This window comes from Herpailurus yagouaroundi, unplaced genomic scaffold, assembly GCF_014898765.1.
Source record: "Herpailurus yagouaroundi ecotype Mexico unplaced genomic scaffold, PumYag 355, whole genome shotgun sequence".
NCBI classification, from domain to species: domain Eukaryota; kingdom Metazoa; phylum Chordata; class Mammalia; order Carnivora; family Felidae; genus Herpailurus; species Herpailurus yagouaroundi.
The window spans coordinates 7,218,235-7,235,768 of NW_024412572.1; the positions used below are offsets into that span (position 1 = coordinate 7,218,235).

General features: G+C 38.7%; 1 protein-coding gene across 13 annotated transcripts in view; it reads left to right on the plus strand.

Moving 5' to 3' along the window:
• Positions 1-17,534, plus strand: part of ERC1 (ELKS/RAB6-interacting/CAST family member 1) — a 520,536-nt gene that overhangs the window by 461,327 nt on the left and 41,675 nt on the right. For 9 of the 13 annotated variants that reach the window (XM_040462885.1, XM_040462876.1, XM_040462881.1 and 6 more), the window contains one exon: positions 13,584-13,772. In XM_040462885.1, coding sequence (XP_040318819.1) covers positions 13,584-13,772 — 189 coding nt within the window. Of the gene's footprint in view, positions 1-13,583; positions 13,773-17,534 lie in introns of those variants that run through there. The other 4 variants (XM_040462886.1, XM_040462888.1, XM_040462887.1 and 1 more) reach the window with 1 other exon arrangement.

A 17,534-nucleotide genomic window follows, 5' to 3' on the forward strand; every position in this document is an offset into this window, starting at 1 on the left:
ATGTAATTTCCATATGTCACCCAAATATTCTTCCTTTCATTTTTTTCAACCATTTGAAAATGTAAAACCCATTCTTAGTGGATGGATTACAGAAAAACAGGCGGTGGTGTTAAATTTGGTCCACGGACTGTAATTTACCAGCCTCTGGTCTATTGCTGATCCAGCTCTTTGTTTTTCTCATTACTCCGCATCCAGTGGTTGTCTCACCATCCACGGTTGGTGGTGGAGTGAAGCACAGTGATAGGGTTAAAATGTCTTAGGGATCAGAGTGTCAGCTAAAATTATCAAGAATAACTTGTATTTTACATCTATTCAGATCTATTTTATAGATGATGAAACAGATTCTTGAAAATAGTAATAGTTAAAAAAAATAGTAATAGTTAATAATTATTGAACAAGTTTCCTCTGTGGTAGACACATGGATTATTACAATCACATAAAATACACTGTCCCCAAAGTAGCTTGTCCTTGGTCTCATAGCTAGAATGTTGCAGAGCCTGGAGTAAAACCAGTCTGTCTCCAGAGCCCATGCTTTTAACTACTGCACAGTATTGCTCCATAGTTCTGTACTTCCTCACAGAGTTTTTGGTACAATGCAGACATTTTATAGCCACATAATGTGAGGAATACAAATCTGTCTTTCTGGTAAGGACAGCCTCTGGGTGAAAAAGCCTTTTTTCACCAGTCTTTGAAACTGGATGCCCAGTAATTAACATTACCAGCCAAGGGCCTACATGCTTATGGCTACAGTGTTTGAATGAGTCAGGCTTGTGGCCACAGCCAGCCACATTGCCTTCCCTGGCAGTAAAGAATGGAGACTACTGTGTCTGCTTGGATTATAGTGCTATAAAGTATGAGATGCCCTAGCAGCTTTTTCTGGAGAAATATTCAAGTCAATAAGATTCTTAGTAAGATCATAAGATACAGAAGACCATCTAAGTTACTTTAATTCCATGGCTAATTAGCAAAAATTTCATGAGTGAAGTAACTAACATGAGAGCAGATAAGGCAAGCAGCCAGGCAAACAACTCTGCTTTCCTAGAAGGTACAAGTTGTAATTGCTTCAGGAGACACTGGGATGCAAGAGTTCCAGTTTAGAGGAGCCTGGCCCCTGTAATCAAACCAAACCGCATATTGTGTGTGTGTGTGTGTGTGTGTGTGTGTGTGTGTACGCACGCACGCATGTGTAACATGTGAACCTGATGCTCTATTGTTGTGCACAAAAAAGTATGATTGTTTAGATGGGCATGTTAATTAAATCAGAGCTGAAAACCTTCAGGTACATAGAATGTACAGCACTGAACTCACAAGATAGTCTGAGACACAAATGTCAGCCTTAGGATGGCTTTGCAGTATTCTTTGAAATGGTACATCTGGGAAATGGTATATGGATGGTGTATTAGATAGATGAATACAGAAGTACACCAGACCAAATGGCGTGAGACTTTATTGTTTAGGTGAGAATGGCAGAGACCTTGCTGCCTGTGGATGATCTAGGGCTTTCTAATTGTTGTCAGCAATAGCATCTCATACAGAAGATTACAGCTGCTGAAGCCTACAAAGCAACTTAGTGTAAAGAATCCCCCAGAATTGAGGGATGCATATATTTGGGCAGATTGCTTGAAGCGTGGAGAGAGCTGTTCCTCCTGTTAGTTGCTGTGAAAGTTTATGACACTAAAAGTATACTCCCTGGAAAGAGACCAAGGAAAAGCACTAGTGACATGAACAGATTAACATGGTAAAGAAAAGGTGTGTTCTACATTCTCTTGTTGCTTTTCCTCTTTGGTTGATTTTCAGGGTTGGAGTTTCCACTGCACTTTTTCATTGTTTCCTATTTTCTAAGCCCAATAAAATATTAGGTACTCTGATTATTTTAGAAACATGGTCTCTGTCCTTTGTGTTTCCCATGAAAACTGCTACAGAATTGGATGTGGGTCCATATGTATGGTAGCTTTATCATGAGTACCAAAAGCTGGAGCTAGAGGCTTGTAGATGAAACAAATTAGGAAGATTCTGTACAAACGTACCTTTTTCCCCCACTGTCAAGTCACTTTATAACTATACTAAGAGCCTCCTTCCTCTGTAATATCGTGTAATTTTACCTTCTTGCAGTCTAGATACACCCCCATTTCTAATTCCTTGGAACTTTCTCCCTTGGTCTGTTGGCACTCCATTCTTTTACCTGCAAGTACTCCGCTGCTCTTCTCTTAGGATCTGTCAGCTGTGTCACAGAGTGTGTTGCTCTTTCCTCTGTTCCTCAGTTTCCAGTGGGACTGCTGCACTCTGCCACTGTACTTCAGAGCTGATCTTCAGTCAGCACTTACTGAACTCTGTATTGGATCAGAGGGAATCTGGGCACATGAATCCTTCTTCCAAAAATTGGGTCATATATACACAAAAAGGCTTGATTTGCTCCAGGTTACTTAATCCTGAATTCCTCTGGCTGTTAACTTATAACAGGATTTCTGGTATTTTGTCATAGTAACTTTTCTATCCTCAAATAATAAAAGCTTTGCTTAAGCATCAACTACTAGTAATAATGTAATGGTGATATCTATCAGAGTTTGTGCTTTGCTAAGCAATTTTAACTTTCAGAGAGGAGAAGGAGGGGAGATTAATTCAGTGACTCTTTGGGAGGTTTTATTCTGAAATAAAGAAAATGGGTAGAGAAAACCATCTTCTTAATTTTTGTTTTTCCCAAATCTTTTTTTCCACCCAAAGCCTCGGTTACTCCCAAGGTAAAAGGGTAATGTCTGGAAATCATTAATCCATGGGATTTGTTCACGGTGTATAAGATTTTCAGAAAGAATTTGCTTTTTAAATATGATTTCCTGATTGACTACGGCAGACATAAATCCAGGAAGGACGGCTCTGTCAGAGCAGCCAAGATCCCTTTCCAATTCTCAGATATCTGACATTTTTTGGTATGTATGTGTGGAGTGGAAATACAGATTCTTCGTGTGGGTAGGTCAGGAGGAGAGAGAGGTAGAAGAGGAAAGGAAGAGAATGATGGTGCTTCTGGGGCTAAAATAGGGCACCTTTCCTGGAATTAGCCTTAGCTCACTGGGGGCCTAGCTTTATTTAATGTATACTAATGAGAAGGAGAAGTTAAAGAGACAGTCACCTTGTGTCTCCTGTCCTGGTACTGGTTTCAGTTCTTGAAGTGCTCTTTTATGATATTCAGAAACACTTCCATCCTCTCAGTTTGCAGATTTCTGAGCTGTGCTAAACCTGAATATAATGGCTAAGGGCCATTTTGCTCGGATCTTTCCTTCCATCTTGCCCTTGCCGTCCTCTTCCCACTGCAAGGATATCCGTGTGCCTTCTTATACACACCAAATCACGTGTCTAACCTGTCACAGTTTGTTTCCTGGTTATTTCTAACTTTAGCATTAAGAGATCAAATTCCTATATGAAAATTAGTTCTTCTCTAAATAGCAGAAATACCCATTTCTGATATCTCTCCACAGCTATAGATATTTTCCCCTGCATTCCAAATGATAGATAAACTCTCCTCTCCCACCTGTACCCTTGTAAGGGGTACATTCTTGTTAAGCACTGTTTGATGAGGAGCCATGTCTACCATGTCTGTCTTCAGATAGAATGAGCCCCTCAGTGGCCACAGTCTATCAATGAGCATTCTATAGTAGACTTCTAAATATCTGCATGGTCCTGCTGTGTTTGATTTGACACGAGAGTTGAAATAATAATGTGACTAATGGCAAACTACCTCTGTCTACTCCTCCAACTCTTTTAGGTGTACGTACACACGCGCGCACACACACACACACACACACACACACACACACACACACAGCTTTAACCTGACCTTAAAATAAGCTAATCACAAAACAGTCTCCTCCAGAGACTGGCCTCTGGGAGCCCTTATACAGATATGTTATCAAATCTCATAGTTACTAGATAATCATACTTGGCCGTTTTCTTCTCCGTATTCCTGTAGACTAGACTATGAGAAGGAGCTAGTGAATGTGTTCCCTATAATGTACATTCTTTGTTAGATCATTCCCTATTTATTGAAAGACTGTCAAAGCCAGGAGGTTCCTTTTGTTTACCCTGGGTACCTCCACTTGGCCTTCTCTTCCTCTTCCAGTGCAATTGGTAAATGTACCATTGGAAAGAGAAGAAAATGAAATGTTGTGATAAGGTTGTTATTGTGGTTTGCCCAGCAGGCAACAAGCATGTTGCTGTTTTTCAGATCCATCTGTCTAGCAGACATGTAATAATGCCAAGAAGTGTTGTTGTGCATGACTGCAACAAACAATTATAGCAGGAGTACTTTAGGCCCCACACCTCAGAGGATCAGAGTGGAGTGTGAGTTATTAATTTCAACACTCAGGTAGGTGCACAGGCATGCAAGGAGTTGAGGCCACCATTTTTGCTTGCGGCCAACTGCCTAACTAGTTTTTCCTTTTCAATGCAGCATCAGTATTCATTTGGCTCGCCTGTTCCAAAAGTGTGAACCTCTTTTCTCCCTCTTCTGCCTCATTTTTCTCCCCCATGCCTAGAATCTTTTCCCTGTAATTTCTCATTCATGAGTGAATAGCCATGGAACTTTAGTATAGAATGGGGTGGTCACTTACCTGTTTTATTGTGTACACTTTTAGGTGTACACACAAATACTTAACCCCTACATTGTTCACTAAAATACAATAAATGATTTATTGTGGAGAGGCAAGCCTTCAGCCAAGAACTGAATTGAAGATGCTTTCCCATCTTTATTAGCTCTTAAGAGCGAGGAAGAATTTTGGAGCATGCACCTATTCTTAGCATTTCTTAATCTAGCAGAGTGGGTGGTTTTCTTGAATCTAGTTCTCTTTCTCTCATCTGACCATATCTTCAGGGTGCCTACTATGTGTCCCCCTGATTGGTTAGCTTGTAGTAGCTTCTGTGCCTCATAGTAGCATTCTCTCCACCTAACGTCCATTTATCTGCACTTCTTCATTTGTACATACTTGTCTGCCCCCTTATTGGTAAATGATCTTATTTTCATGTATCTTACAAATTTCCAAGTGTTAAAGCAGGTATTTGAAATACCTACAGCCTTTAACATCCTCCATGAGCATATGAATAAAAGGGCCCAGTGGGAGATGCCCTTTCCTTACCAGTGGGCAGGCCCGCAACACTCTTGCTGTATTTGAGTAGCATTTATTATACTGCACAAAATAGGATAGGTTTTAACTAAATGAAGAGTAACTAGGCAAAATATAGTGAGCAGCTCTGTAGTTCAGACTTCAAGATTCATTTTATTCTGTACCCTGTTTCCTGTCTCCTTACAACTTTGAGTACAGTTTTTTTTTCTCTCTCTCTGTATCCAGATCAAGAAGTAGAAAATGTTTTGTTTTGCTGAAGTGGTAGTATATACTTAAAGAAAAGTTGACAACGGATTTCTGAGCCATGAAACTAAGAGGAAATGACCACATGGTATTTAAAAATTTTTTAATGTTTATTTTTGAGAGAGAGAAAGACAGAGAGAGAGAGAGAACATGAGCGGGGAACAGGCAGAGAGAGAGAGAGACACAGAATCTGAAGCAGGCTCCAGGATCTGAGCTGTCAGCACAGTCTGACATAGGGCTTGAACCCACAAATTGTGAAACCATGACTTGAGCTGAAGTCAGACACTTAACCAACTGAGCCCCCAGTTTTTTATAAAACGATTACCACTTTTGTTTGTACTTCAAAACCTGTAGCCTTTGGCAATTTTGATAGACACGTTTAAACTTTAACAAACCATAAAGCCTTTTTAAAATCTAAAACCTTTGGAGAGAGTTTTTACTTTAAGAACTAGATATTTCTGTTTGTAGTAAGATTTCTGATTAACATTTATTCATCTCAGTGACCCAATAGTCCCTGAACCTGAATTCCTAGTGTAACTGAGTATTTACTATTCCTTTACTCAGTGTTAAAGAAAAAAACTATCCATTCCCTTTTTAAAACAGTAAGACAGACTTTATTCAAGACAACTGTGGTAGGGATAGGAAGCAGTGCAATGGAGTTGTTCAGTGGGGAGAAAGATTGTGCTTAACAATCTTTGAACTGAATACGGTAAGGAAAACTGGAAATTCATGGCCAAGAAGCAGGGTTGGGATCAGTATATGGACACTTACCAAGACAAAACACCAGGGATAAGGGCACATTCTGGCTAAACTGACCTAATAAGATCCTTGCTGAAGGCAGGCCAGCGATCACCTGGAGAATGAGGGAGGATGAGGAACCTTATCATATATTGAGAGTAATCAAATATCAAGGATGAGAGATTCTTGATAAACCAATTTAGCAGAATTCTTGATAGAGCTAGACAATGTAGAGATGAGCCCAAAATTAGGCCCAGTTGAGAAGAGAGTTCAGGGAGAACCTAACTAAAGTTTGGTGAGAGTCTTTGCCACCAGTATATAGATAACATAATGAGAGGGTTAAGTGAGCCTAAGTGATTCCCCAGTCCAAATATTTCATTTACTATAGTAGTAATAGTAGGTCATCTGTAAGGGAGGCTGAAAGAACAGATTCTGCTTACTATAACACACCTATTTTAGGTACTTAGAAAATATTTATGATATAAATGATTGTTTTGCTTTTGTCATGATTTTTATTTTTGGTTTAGGAGACAAATACAGGAAAGTCACATTCTATAAAATTTGGGGAGTCAAATGGTTAAACATGAAAAATAGTTAATGAAGTAAGGGTTAGGATTTGGAGCCCTTAACTTTAACTTGCCTTTAACTTTAGATTATCTGTTAATTTTTCCTGGAATTTTAGAAGTTTATTAACTTACCCCTAAAAGAAAAGCAGCTATGCTATACTAGAATTGTTTTTCAGTTACTAGCCCTCTAAGTACAAAGTAAGTCTAAAGCTATTCTCTCTCTTGCAGGAAAAGTGTCTAGTGAGGGCCATTCTCAAAAGTATATTTTTTTCTATTTGGTAGGGTTAAAAATGGGTAAGACTGTACCACCAAAAACATTTAGGGAATCCATTAATTGTCCTTCTGTTTGGGCTTCAAATGAGAAAGCTAATTAAGAAGTTGGATCTCAGAGACCATTAAGAATAAAAAACTTGAGGAGTGCCTGGGTGGCTCAGTCGGTTAAGCATCTGACTTCAGCTCAAGTCATGATCTCGAGGTTTGTGAGTTCAAGCCCGCATCGAGCTCTGTGCTGACAGCTCAGAGCCTGGAGCCTGCTTCGGATTCTGTGTCTCCCTCGTTCTCTGCCCCTCCCCCACTTTCTCTCTGCCTCTCTCTCTCTCTCTCTCTCTCTCTCAAAAATAAACATTAAAAAAATTTTTTTAAAGAAGAAAAAACTTGAATTTTATAACCTTATATATGAAGACAAAGTTAAACTAAGCTTCACAGCACGGCACAGAGGTTTATTTAGCAACTTGTTTGCCTGAAGTTGATTTCAAAAGTAAACTTGAAGATAAACCATGAATTTATGCATTTTAATTCTTGTATACACTCAACACATTAGCTCCATTATTTCATGACTTTTTTAATGTAGAGTAGAACCACACCTTATTCTTAATATTCCCACCAGCTAAAACTGGATATGGCATGACACAAAGGCATTCACTAAATGCTTGTTAAGTGAATTATATAACTTTTTAGTTTCAATATATGTCATTTGATATACTATATTTTTTGAAAGAACTCTATTCTTTCACAAATAACTGCATTTAAGTGAGAACATAACACAAAAAATTCCAGACTTTTGTAAAGAAACTTAACACTAGCCTTCATCTTTCTTTTTTTTTTTTTTTTCAACGTTTATTTATTTTTGGGACAGAGAGAGACAGAGCATGAACAGGGGAGGGGCAGAGAGAGAGGGAGACACAGAATCGGAAACATAGCCTTCATCTTTCTTATCCTGAAGTATATAATTGGCCAAGAAGATAAACTTAGTTATTGAAGGAGAAAAGACTTTGAGACTAGATTGATTAATTTTATTTATTTATTTATTTATTTATTTGGTTCTTTTTTTTTTTTTTTTTTTTTTTTTTACTTTTCAGAGTTAGCCCTCTGCTGGAGCCTCTAGACAAAAATACAGTTAAGAGACTAATGTCTCTAGGCAGTTAATGTTATTTGTTCTGGGACTTTCTTGATACACCTACACTGGGGGGCAGAAGTGTAATGATAACCCAGTGAGAAATCAAAACTACCACTAGCATTTTTGCCATTAATATATGGGCAGGTGAACCTGTCTCTGAAGACTTCAGCAGCAGATATAAAGAGGAACAAGAAGATTTTATAGCCAATTAAGGGTAGTCAGCTAGCCACAGAAGAATCACAGCAAATGTAAAAATAATTTTCCAGGAACACAGTAAATGATGGATAAATGTTAGCTTTTTAAAAAATGGCATCGGGGCGCCTGGGTGGCGCAGTCGGTTAAGCGTCCGACTTCAGCCAGGTCACGATCTCGCGGTCCGGGAGTTTGAGGCCCGCGTCAGGCTCTGGGCTGATGGCTCGGAGCCTGGAGCCTGTTTCCGATTCTGTCTCTCTCTCTCTCTCTGCCCCTCCCCCGTTCATGCTCTGTCTCTCTCTGTCCCAAAAATAAATAAACGTTGAAAAAAAAAATTAAAAAAAAAAAAAAAGGCATCTTCAGGGCATCTGGGTGGCTCAGTCACCCTTAACTTTAAGTCACTTAACTAAGTGTCTGACTTCAGGTTAGGTCATGGTCTCATGGTTCTTGAGTTCACGCCCCACATTGGGCTGTCTGCTATCAGTGCAGAGCCTGCTTCAGATCTTCTGTCCCTCTGTCTCTTCCCCTCCCCTACTCACTCACTCTCTCTCAAAAATAAACATTTTTAAAAATGGCATCTTCTTGGGGTATCTGAGTGGTGCTTAGTCCATTAAGTGTCCAACTCATGATTTGGGCTCAGGTCATGATCTCAAAGCCCCACATTGGGCCTGTGCTGGGCATGGAGGCTGAGATTCTCTCTCTCCTTCTCCCTCCCCTCCTCATGCTTGCACTCTCTCTCTCTCTCTCTCAAAAATAAAATATTTTTTAAAGTGGCATCTTCTTGGGGTGCCTACGTAGCTCAGTTGGTTAAGCATCCGACTGTTGATCTCAGCTCAGGTCTTGATCACAGGGTCATGAGTTCAAGCCCCATGTTGGGCTCCACACTGGGCCTGAAGACTACTTTAACATAAATAAATAATAAATAATAACAAATGGCATCTTCCAAACAGCAAAATACTAGTTACCCCAAAATCTTAAGTTCCAAATAATATTGAGTACCTATTCATTCAGCCTTTATGATGAAGCTACACCATTCCTTTTTAAATGAGTGCCTAGGGTGGATGCCTGGATGGCTCAGTTGGTTCTGACTCTTAATTTTGGCTCAGGTCACGATCTCACAGTTCGTGGTTTCAAGCCCTGGTGTCGGACTCCATGCCGGCAGTGCGGAGCCTGCTTAAGATTCTCTCTTTTCTCTTTGTCCCTCCCCCGCTCATGCTCTCACATCCTCTCTCAAAATAAATAAGGAAATAAATAAAAAACAAAATTAAAAAAATAAAACCAGTGCCTAGAATGTGTTACAACAAACTAATCTATACTTAGAGTAAGTGTCTGACAAAGAAACAGTAGAGGGAGAAGAGAAAAGGAGGCTAAATAATGGACTAGTTAAAAGTCTTTCACTGTGCACATTCCATCCTGGTATTGAAGAGTCAAATGGTCTAAGAAAGTGTGTTCAGATATCATAGATACATGGGTTGCAGAAATGGAAAACTGTGGAATTTTCACTCACAGTCTACACTGAACAATACAGGAGCAATTCATCTGTTTTCCAAAAGACCTTTACCCATCTAATCTCACTTAAGTGGAAAGGAGGTTAAAATAAATACCTGAGAAGATCACTGTCCTCTGTCATCATATGTCATCAAATGCTGGCCTCTGAAGTCAGTTTGAGAATCTAGTACATAAGCAAATAAATCCTTTAGAGAAGAAACAAAGCTATCAGTAAGTCAACCAAAAATATTTTATCCCTTTTTGTAATTTAAATTCTTTTCCTTAATAATTTGGTAAATATTAAGACTAGGGGAACATTGCCTTTTGGCATTACATTTGATACAAGCAGAAATTAATCTTGATAAGTTCATTTTTTAACTTCATTTTGACAAAAAAGGATGTATAACTATTTTTCTGCATAGCTATGGAACTAAGCCTGACCACATTTCTGATAGTTTTTGGTAGGACTTCTTGCCAATGTACTGAGGTTGCATGTGGACAGAAGACATAACTTACAGATCCTGTAAGGCATCCTCATTCCACTTGACAAGCGTCCCTTTTCCCTCTTGAGATTAGGCAGTGGCAGTTCTACCTTGTGGGAAATGCAATTTCTTTTCTAAGTGGCCTGCCCAAGTCAGATAGGGGGAAAAGGAAGAGATAAGGGCATTTCCCACATGATTGACGTGGTTAAATGTGTCCCAGAGAGGCCAAAGTGATTTTTTTAAGAGGGTAGATTTGAGAGCTGTGCTACTTGGGCTGTTTCCTATGCCTTCACATAGTAAGCCCTATGGGGTTTTTGTTTTGTTTTGTTAAAGCAATTCCTTTAGCCATGGGAAGAAAGGACAGACATCTGGGCTGTTGCATAGATGAATTTTTATTCTGGAAAGAATTTCAAATTCCATCATTTTTTAACTTTTCAATTTGGACTTTGAGGAATTATAAAGTGCAAAAGACTATCATGTTTTTTACTCAGTTAGCACTTCAACATGAAATGCATTTAAATCAATTTAAATTTACCTTTAAGAACAAGGACCTGAAAAATAAGTTTTTTCATTTCAAGTCATGTAGTAATGAGGTAGTATTTTTCTAAATGTCATTTACTATCAGAAATTTGACTTTTCCATTACTACCATTTATCACATTGTCCCCTTCCTCTGTGGTCATATTCTTTCATGCCAGTTTGCTTATTCAAACAGTAATTACCTAAAATATCAGCTTTTTCAGCCTTGCAGCCCAGATGTGATAACATCTGTAGTCCCCCCCCAACACACACACACACACACACACACACACACACACACACACACACACAGAATAAGTGGTAGTCCCAAAAGTGAATTCCCCCTCCCCCGCCAAATTTTTTTTTATCAATGGAAGACAAGGCCAAGCTAAAAACAACAACAACCAAAAAAAAAAAAAAAAAAAAGAAAGAAAGAAAGAAAAGAAATAGGGCTACATTGTGTGGAGGCCTCAGGGATGTGGTGTGTTATGGTTCTATTACCATGACTAGGCAGTTTAGTTATTGAAGTGCAAAGTGTGCATGCATTTAAGGGAATATTGCCTTTATATTGCTTTTAAAGATTATGCTTTGGAATTCTTTATAAAGTTTTCTGCAGTGAGTATGCATTTGTGGCCAGAAATAAAATACAATTCTTTTTGAGAGATTGGTGATGTTAGTGAAAAATTATCCAACTTCCCCACTCTCTAAATCCTCTGCTTTATTCAAAGAGTCCCTTCCTTCTGTGACTGGCAGGGCCAATATGTCTATCATAGGTAGGAAATGCCAGCACAAACTGGTACCATGAGCCTGCTGATTAGGGGTTTCTTATAGAACCCAAGAGCTTTCCATACCAGCACCTAAGTGTTTAACCTTTATCCTTATAGAATTTTGTGTATGAGTTTAAAAAACAAAATAATGCTAAGTTGATTTACTTTCTCTGGTTTGTCTAGCCAGGCTTCAACTTCTATAATATGTAATACTAGATAGGCCTAACCTCTGAACTCTGATCTCTTTAGTAAGCTAAAGATTGTTTTAGTCACTATGCCCTGGCTCTTCCCTCTCTTTTTTTTTTTTTTTAAAGTTTTTATTTATTTTGAGAGAGAGAGAGAGCACAAGTTAGGGAGTGGCAGAGAGAGAGGGAGAGAGAAAGAATCCCAAGCAGGCTCCACACTGTCCAGATGCAGAGCCCGATGCAGGGCTCGAACTCACAAACCATGAGATCATGACCTGAGCTGAAGGTGGATGCTTAACCGATTAAGCCACCCAGGTGCCCCTGGCTCTTCCCTCTCAATTATTTCATGGAATTAATATTAGAAAACACAGGAAATGTGATGTATTTATAAAGCCACCATTAAAAACCATGTTTTTCCAGGAATAGGTAATGTTTGAATCGTACTCATAATGTTTATAACATTAAATGGATAAACAGTGTATCAAGCAAAATATGAAGTGTGATACTGTTAAAGTTGGTTTATATAAGTTTATTAGAAGACTTAGAAGAAGATCACCCAACATTGCAAATGGTAATGCCTATAGCCTATTTTGTCACTTCTTTTATACTTTTTTCCCATATTTTTCCGAGTAAAATATGTATTAATTTCATAAAATATGTAAAACTTTATTCATTTAAAAAAAACTCTTAAAGAGAAATAAAGGAAAGCAGCAGGAGCAGGCCTCTCGGGAGGCCAGGGAGAAATCAGTGTCACTTTTGAAAGTAATGCCAGTCCTTGTTTCTGTAAAGAAGATTACTGAACTCCTTTATTAATTAGGTGGGTTAGAGGTGTCCTGTACATGAAAAATGCCAGCCTAGTGACATGTAACAGGTGCAGACCTCTGCCTTTTAAGCCCTGGGAACATTTTGAGAATTGCCAGCATTTTGGTGGAGCTTTGCAACTCTCACAGCTGCTATGTATCAAGCAGGTGCTGCTCTAACATTTCCTTGTTCTGAGATGTGAGATCTGGCCCAACTCTTCCTAAACGCGCCAGGCTTTGACCAACTACCAAGTACCTAACCAGAGTATTGTCATGAGAACTGTCAAATGAAATTCTGGGGTAGAAGTCATCTGTCATGTGCTTCCAAGTGGAATCAAGGAATAGTTATTCATCCAGGGTAAAGGGAATATCAAAAAAAAAAAAAAAAGTGCAGGACTGTTTTTCAAGATAAACATCAAACCAGTGTTACAACTGAGAGAATTTCAGAGAGTCCTTGGCTGTGAGTCAGGTGTTTGGTGTTATATAAGAATTTATCAATCACTGTTTAAAAAGAATATTGGATACCTCTGTGAAATGAATGAGGGGCGCTTAAGCCAGGATGAGGCAGATTTAGTAATGAGTTCACTCATCACATCTCATGGCCAAGAAAAACTTGCACCTTCTCCAGAGACAGAATTTTTCTTCCATTCCGGGAGGTGAAGGAACACATGAAGTATATCCTGTCCAGGCTTTCAGTGAGCAGATTTCGCTAGCATTTTTTTTTTTTTTTTTTTTGGTAACCTCTTATAAATAAACGGGAAGAGAAATCATGAGGTAACTGGAGTCTTTCTGTATCATGAATGTCATCGTGGTAAAAACAAGTTAGTCCTGTGTTTAATCCCCTGCCTAAGTACGGAACTCTCAGTTTCATCTTGATAGACTAAGCCAGCATTCCCTACCTGTCTCCCAAAAGGGGGTTTAGATGTGACAGTGTAAATGTGCAAGTGTGTGGAACTGTATCTTTTTATAATCCTGAAGATTTCAGTGGTGGTTAGAGCAGTTTGAGTCTTTGGCCAGTTTTCTTTGCTTGGAAGACAAAGATATTTGAACTTCTTGTTTCAGACTGACCTTGACTTTCCTCAATTTTTTCACTTCAGATCATCCAGCCCCTCTTAGAACTTGACCAGAATAGAAGCAAATTAAAGTTGTATATTGGACACCTGACAGCCCTCTGCCATGACCGAGACCCCCTGATTCTTCGTGGACTCACTCCACCAGCTTCCTATAACTTGGACGATGACCAGGCAGCTTGGGAGAATGAGCTGCAGAAGATGACCCAGGAGCAGGTAAGTCTCTCACTTGAACTTTGACAAGACACTGTTAAAATTCAGCTGCTATTTAGATTGATGCAGTAGGAGCTACCTTTGGAAACTCAGTGTCCAGATTCAGGATTCTTAGCAAAGGGTAGTTCTTCAACAGATAATAGGAATTACCATTTGCAAAAGTACCACTTTATTCTTCCCTCAGTGTGACTTGCTCAAGTATCAAAAAGGGCTGCTTAGCACTCTCAACAATAGCCAAATTATGGAAAGAGCCTAAATGTCCATCAACTGATGTATGGATAAAGAAATTGTGGTTTATATACACAATGGAATACTACGTGGCAATGAGAAAAAATGAAATATGGCCTTTTGTAGCAACGTGGATGGAACTGGAGAGTGTGATGCTAAGTGAAATAAGCCATACAGAGAAAGACAAATACCATATGTTTTCACTCTTATGTGGATCCTGAGAAACTTAACAGAAACCCATGGGGGAGGGGAAGAAGAAAAAAAAAAAAAAGAGGTTAGAGTGGGAGAGAGCCAAAGCATAAGAGACTCTTAAAAACTGAGAACAAACTGAGGGTTGATGGGGGGTGGGAGGGAGGGGAGGGTGGGTGATGAGTATTGAAGAGGGCATCTTTTGGGATGAGCACTGGGTGTTGTATGGAAACCAATTTGACAATAAATTTCACATATTGGGGGGAAAAAAGGGCTGCTTAGAAAGGAGAGGGTTAAGGACAGTCTGCTCATATGCCATGTGTTGTTTCATAGAAGCGATGACCACTGATAATTATGGGTACTGAAGGAAAATCTGAGTTAAGGATACTTGGATAAAGGATTCTTGACAAGTCAGTAGCATATATCTTCAGTTGTCTCTAGGGAACAGTGGGTTACAACACACTTAAGTTTTTAAGTAAAAGAACCATTCGATGAATTAGTTAATGTTGCTTCCCATGCTACATTTTCTGCCTACTGTTGCCTGTAAAATACCCAGTGATTCTCTTTTATTCATATTGTGATTTTATTTTATTTTTTTTCTTTTGTTTAATAGAGAAAGGCTATTCTGGACAGAAAAACTGTGAATAAAAGAAACATAAAAATGAATGAGGAGAGCTATAGAGAGCAGACATAGAAAGTGAAAGGAAAGAAAAGTTGAATAAATACAGAGAAAGAGAACAGTTTTTAAAACATTAAGTCTAAGCTCCTTTTGTTCCTAGTTTATAGATGGGGTTGATGATATCCCTAACTAGGCTATAATCATACTAACCAAGAGACTTAACTGCACTGGTGGTGTAAATTTACTAAAATTCTGCAGAATTTTGAAGTGGTATGCTGTTGTCCAGCTAAATCCTTGCTATTTGTTAAGCACTATTTGTTCACTTACAATGTGTGAAGGAAAATTGTGTTAAATACAGATACTTCCATGGTATAATGTTAAAGACAGCAGTATTAACCCACAGATCAAGAAATGCAGACTGGAGTTGTAGAGCCGTACTTACTTACCCCTGATATGGATATTGCCTCATAGAACACATATTTAACAGCCTAATTAGTTATCTACCTCACTTATTTAATTAGTAAAAAGGTAAGGCCTGTCTCTCAAATGTAGCATGTTGCTATAGAAATTTTAATTTCTCTCTTCTTGAAAGAGAAAAATCCAAAGGACAGAATGAAATTGGATTCCGAGTAGCTCCTTTGGATGTTAATAACCATGTAGTGAAGATGCAACTGAAAGCCCACTGGAAGCAGAACACATGGCTGGTTAATTTTCAAAACTTTTACTTCAGGGGCACATAGGTGGCTCAGTCGGTTGAGCGTCTGACTTCTGCTCAGGTCATGATCTCATGGTTCGGAAGTTCGAGCCTCACGTCAGGCTCTGTGCTGACAGCTCCGAGCCTGGATCCTGCTTCAAATTTTCTCTCTCTCTCTCTCTCTCTCTCTCTCTCTCTCTCTCTCTCTCTCTCTCTCTGCCCTTCTCCCACTCGTGCTCACTCGCTCTCTCTCAAATAAACATTAAAATTTTTTTATTTAAAAAACTTTTACTTCAAAATTTTACAGAACAATGCTTCTTAAAGCACTGACCATAGTAATGTATCAAAGTTTAACTGGCATTAAATTATTTCTTTGTGTAACAGCCTGTCTTTGAAATGAAGAAAGTATTTTAGCTTAGTTCCATTTTTCAAATATGCTTGAATGGGCTTAACTCAGTCTCTCTAAGGGGAAAAAAAAATCTCCAGGATGAGACCAAAATCGAAAATTTCAAACTAAGAATTTTTCAAAAAGTTTTGAGTGAATGAAACCAGGAATTCACTAATAGACTTGCATTACACGTTATGTTAAAATCAAGCTACTGTAAACATCAAAACAATTTTGCTCATATACATGAATTGTGTTAATATGTTTCTTCTTGATTGAGAATGGCTTCAGTCACTGAAGTTATTGCTTGAAGTGTGTGAAGTTGTATCTTTAGCAGGCTTCCCTGGAAAACCTGGGAAACAGGGACTTAGGTTATCTGTAAAAGAATACAGCAACCAACACCACCTTCTATTGGTGGAGAAACCAATCAATTTTCTGCCTCACCACAAGTAAGAATTTAAGGGAACAATGCAGGCTAGTGAGAAAGATGACCCTTAATACTACAAAATGATTTGTCTATGAAAGTATTATGTTCAAGGTTTGACTTTACTTTTTGAAGCCCTAGAAACATATGACATGAATCACTGCCAGATACACCCATTGGTTTATTTTATGTGTATGTATTCTGTTTACATTTTTGTTTTGGGGATGTAGAGTCTTCTGCAACTGACATTTGTTATCCAAATCTGTGTGTCCAGTGTATTTCACTGTCCCCAGTAACACCCTCATGAGGACAGGACAGGAATCTTGTCTATATCAAGAAAGATGCTTAGCGTATAGTATCTGCTCAGTAAATATTTGTTGAATGAATAAGAGACAGAAGACAGTAGGGTAAATTCTGTACTCCTTATCACATCCTACAAGACTTTCTTTCATTTGGCTTATTTATTAAATACACATCCCTTCTCATCCTAGCCGTGAAGCATACCCAGCCACTTCGTTTTAAACTATTTACAGTTTCTATACTTCTGTCCTTTTGCTCATATTGATCCTTGTGCCTAATGTGCCCTTCCCTACTTTGTCTCCCTGGACAGTACCTAAATAGGAATCTGAGTTTTTTGTTTTTTGGTTTTTTTTTTTTTTATGTTTATTCATTTTTTAGAGAGTGTGAGCAGGAGAGGGACAGAGAGGGAGCAGGGAAGACAGAGGATCTGAAGCTGGCTCTGCACTGACAGTAGAGATCCCCTTGCAGGGCTTGAACTCATGAACTGTGAGATCATGACCTGAGCTGAAGTCAGACATTTAACCAACTGAGCCACCCAGGCATCCCAGGAATCTGTGTTTTTAAGCTCAGCTAAGACATCATTTCTTCTATGCATCCTTTCCTGAAACCCCAGGCAGAATGTGCTGCTCCCTCTTTAGGGTTTTTGTAGTACCTGTAACACTTACACTTACTTGTTTTCATATCTGTCTTCCCATTTTAAGCTTTCTGTCTGTTGAAGACATGAGCTATATAATTTTCATCTTAAAATTAGCACCACATCAACAAGTACCACTTGCTCAGTAACTTAAACGAGTGAGTGAATTCTAGTGAGTTCTGCGTTAGTTTACTAGTTTGTATTTCATATTTGAGATTCTTATTTCTCCAACTGCAAAAGATCCTTCACTGCCAGAACCATGTCTTATATTTCTAAAGTGCCTAGCAGAATA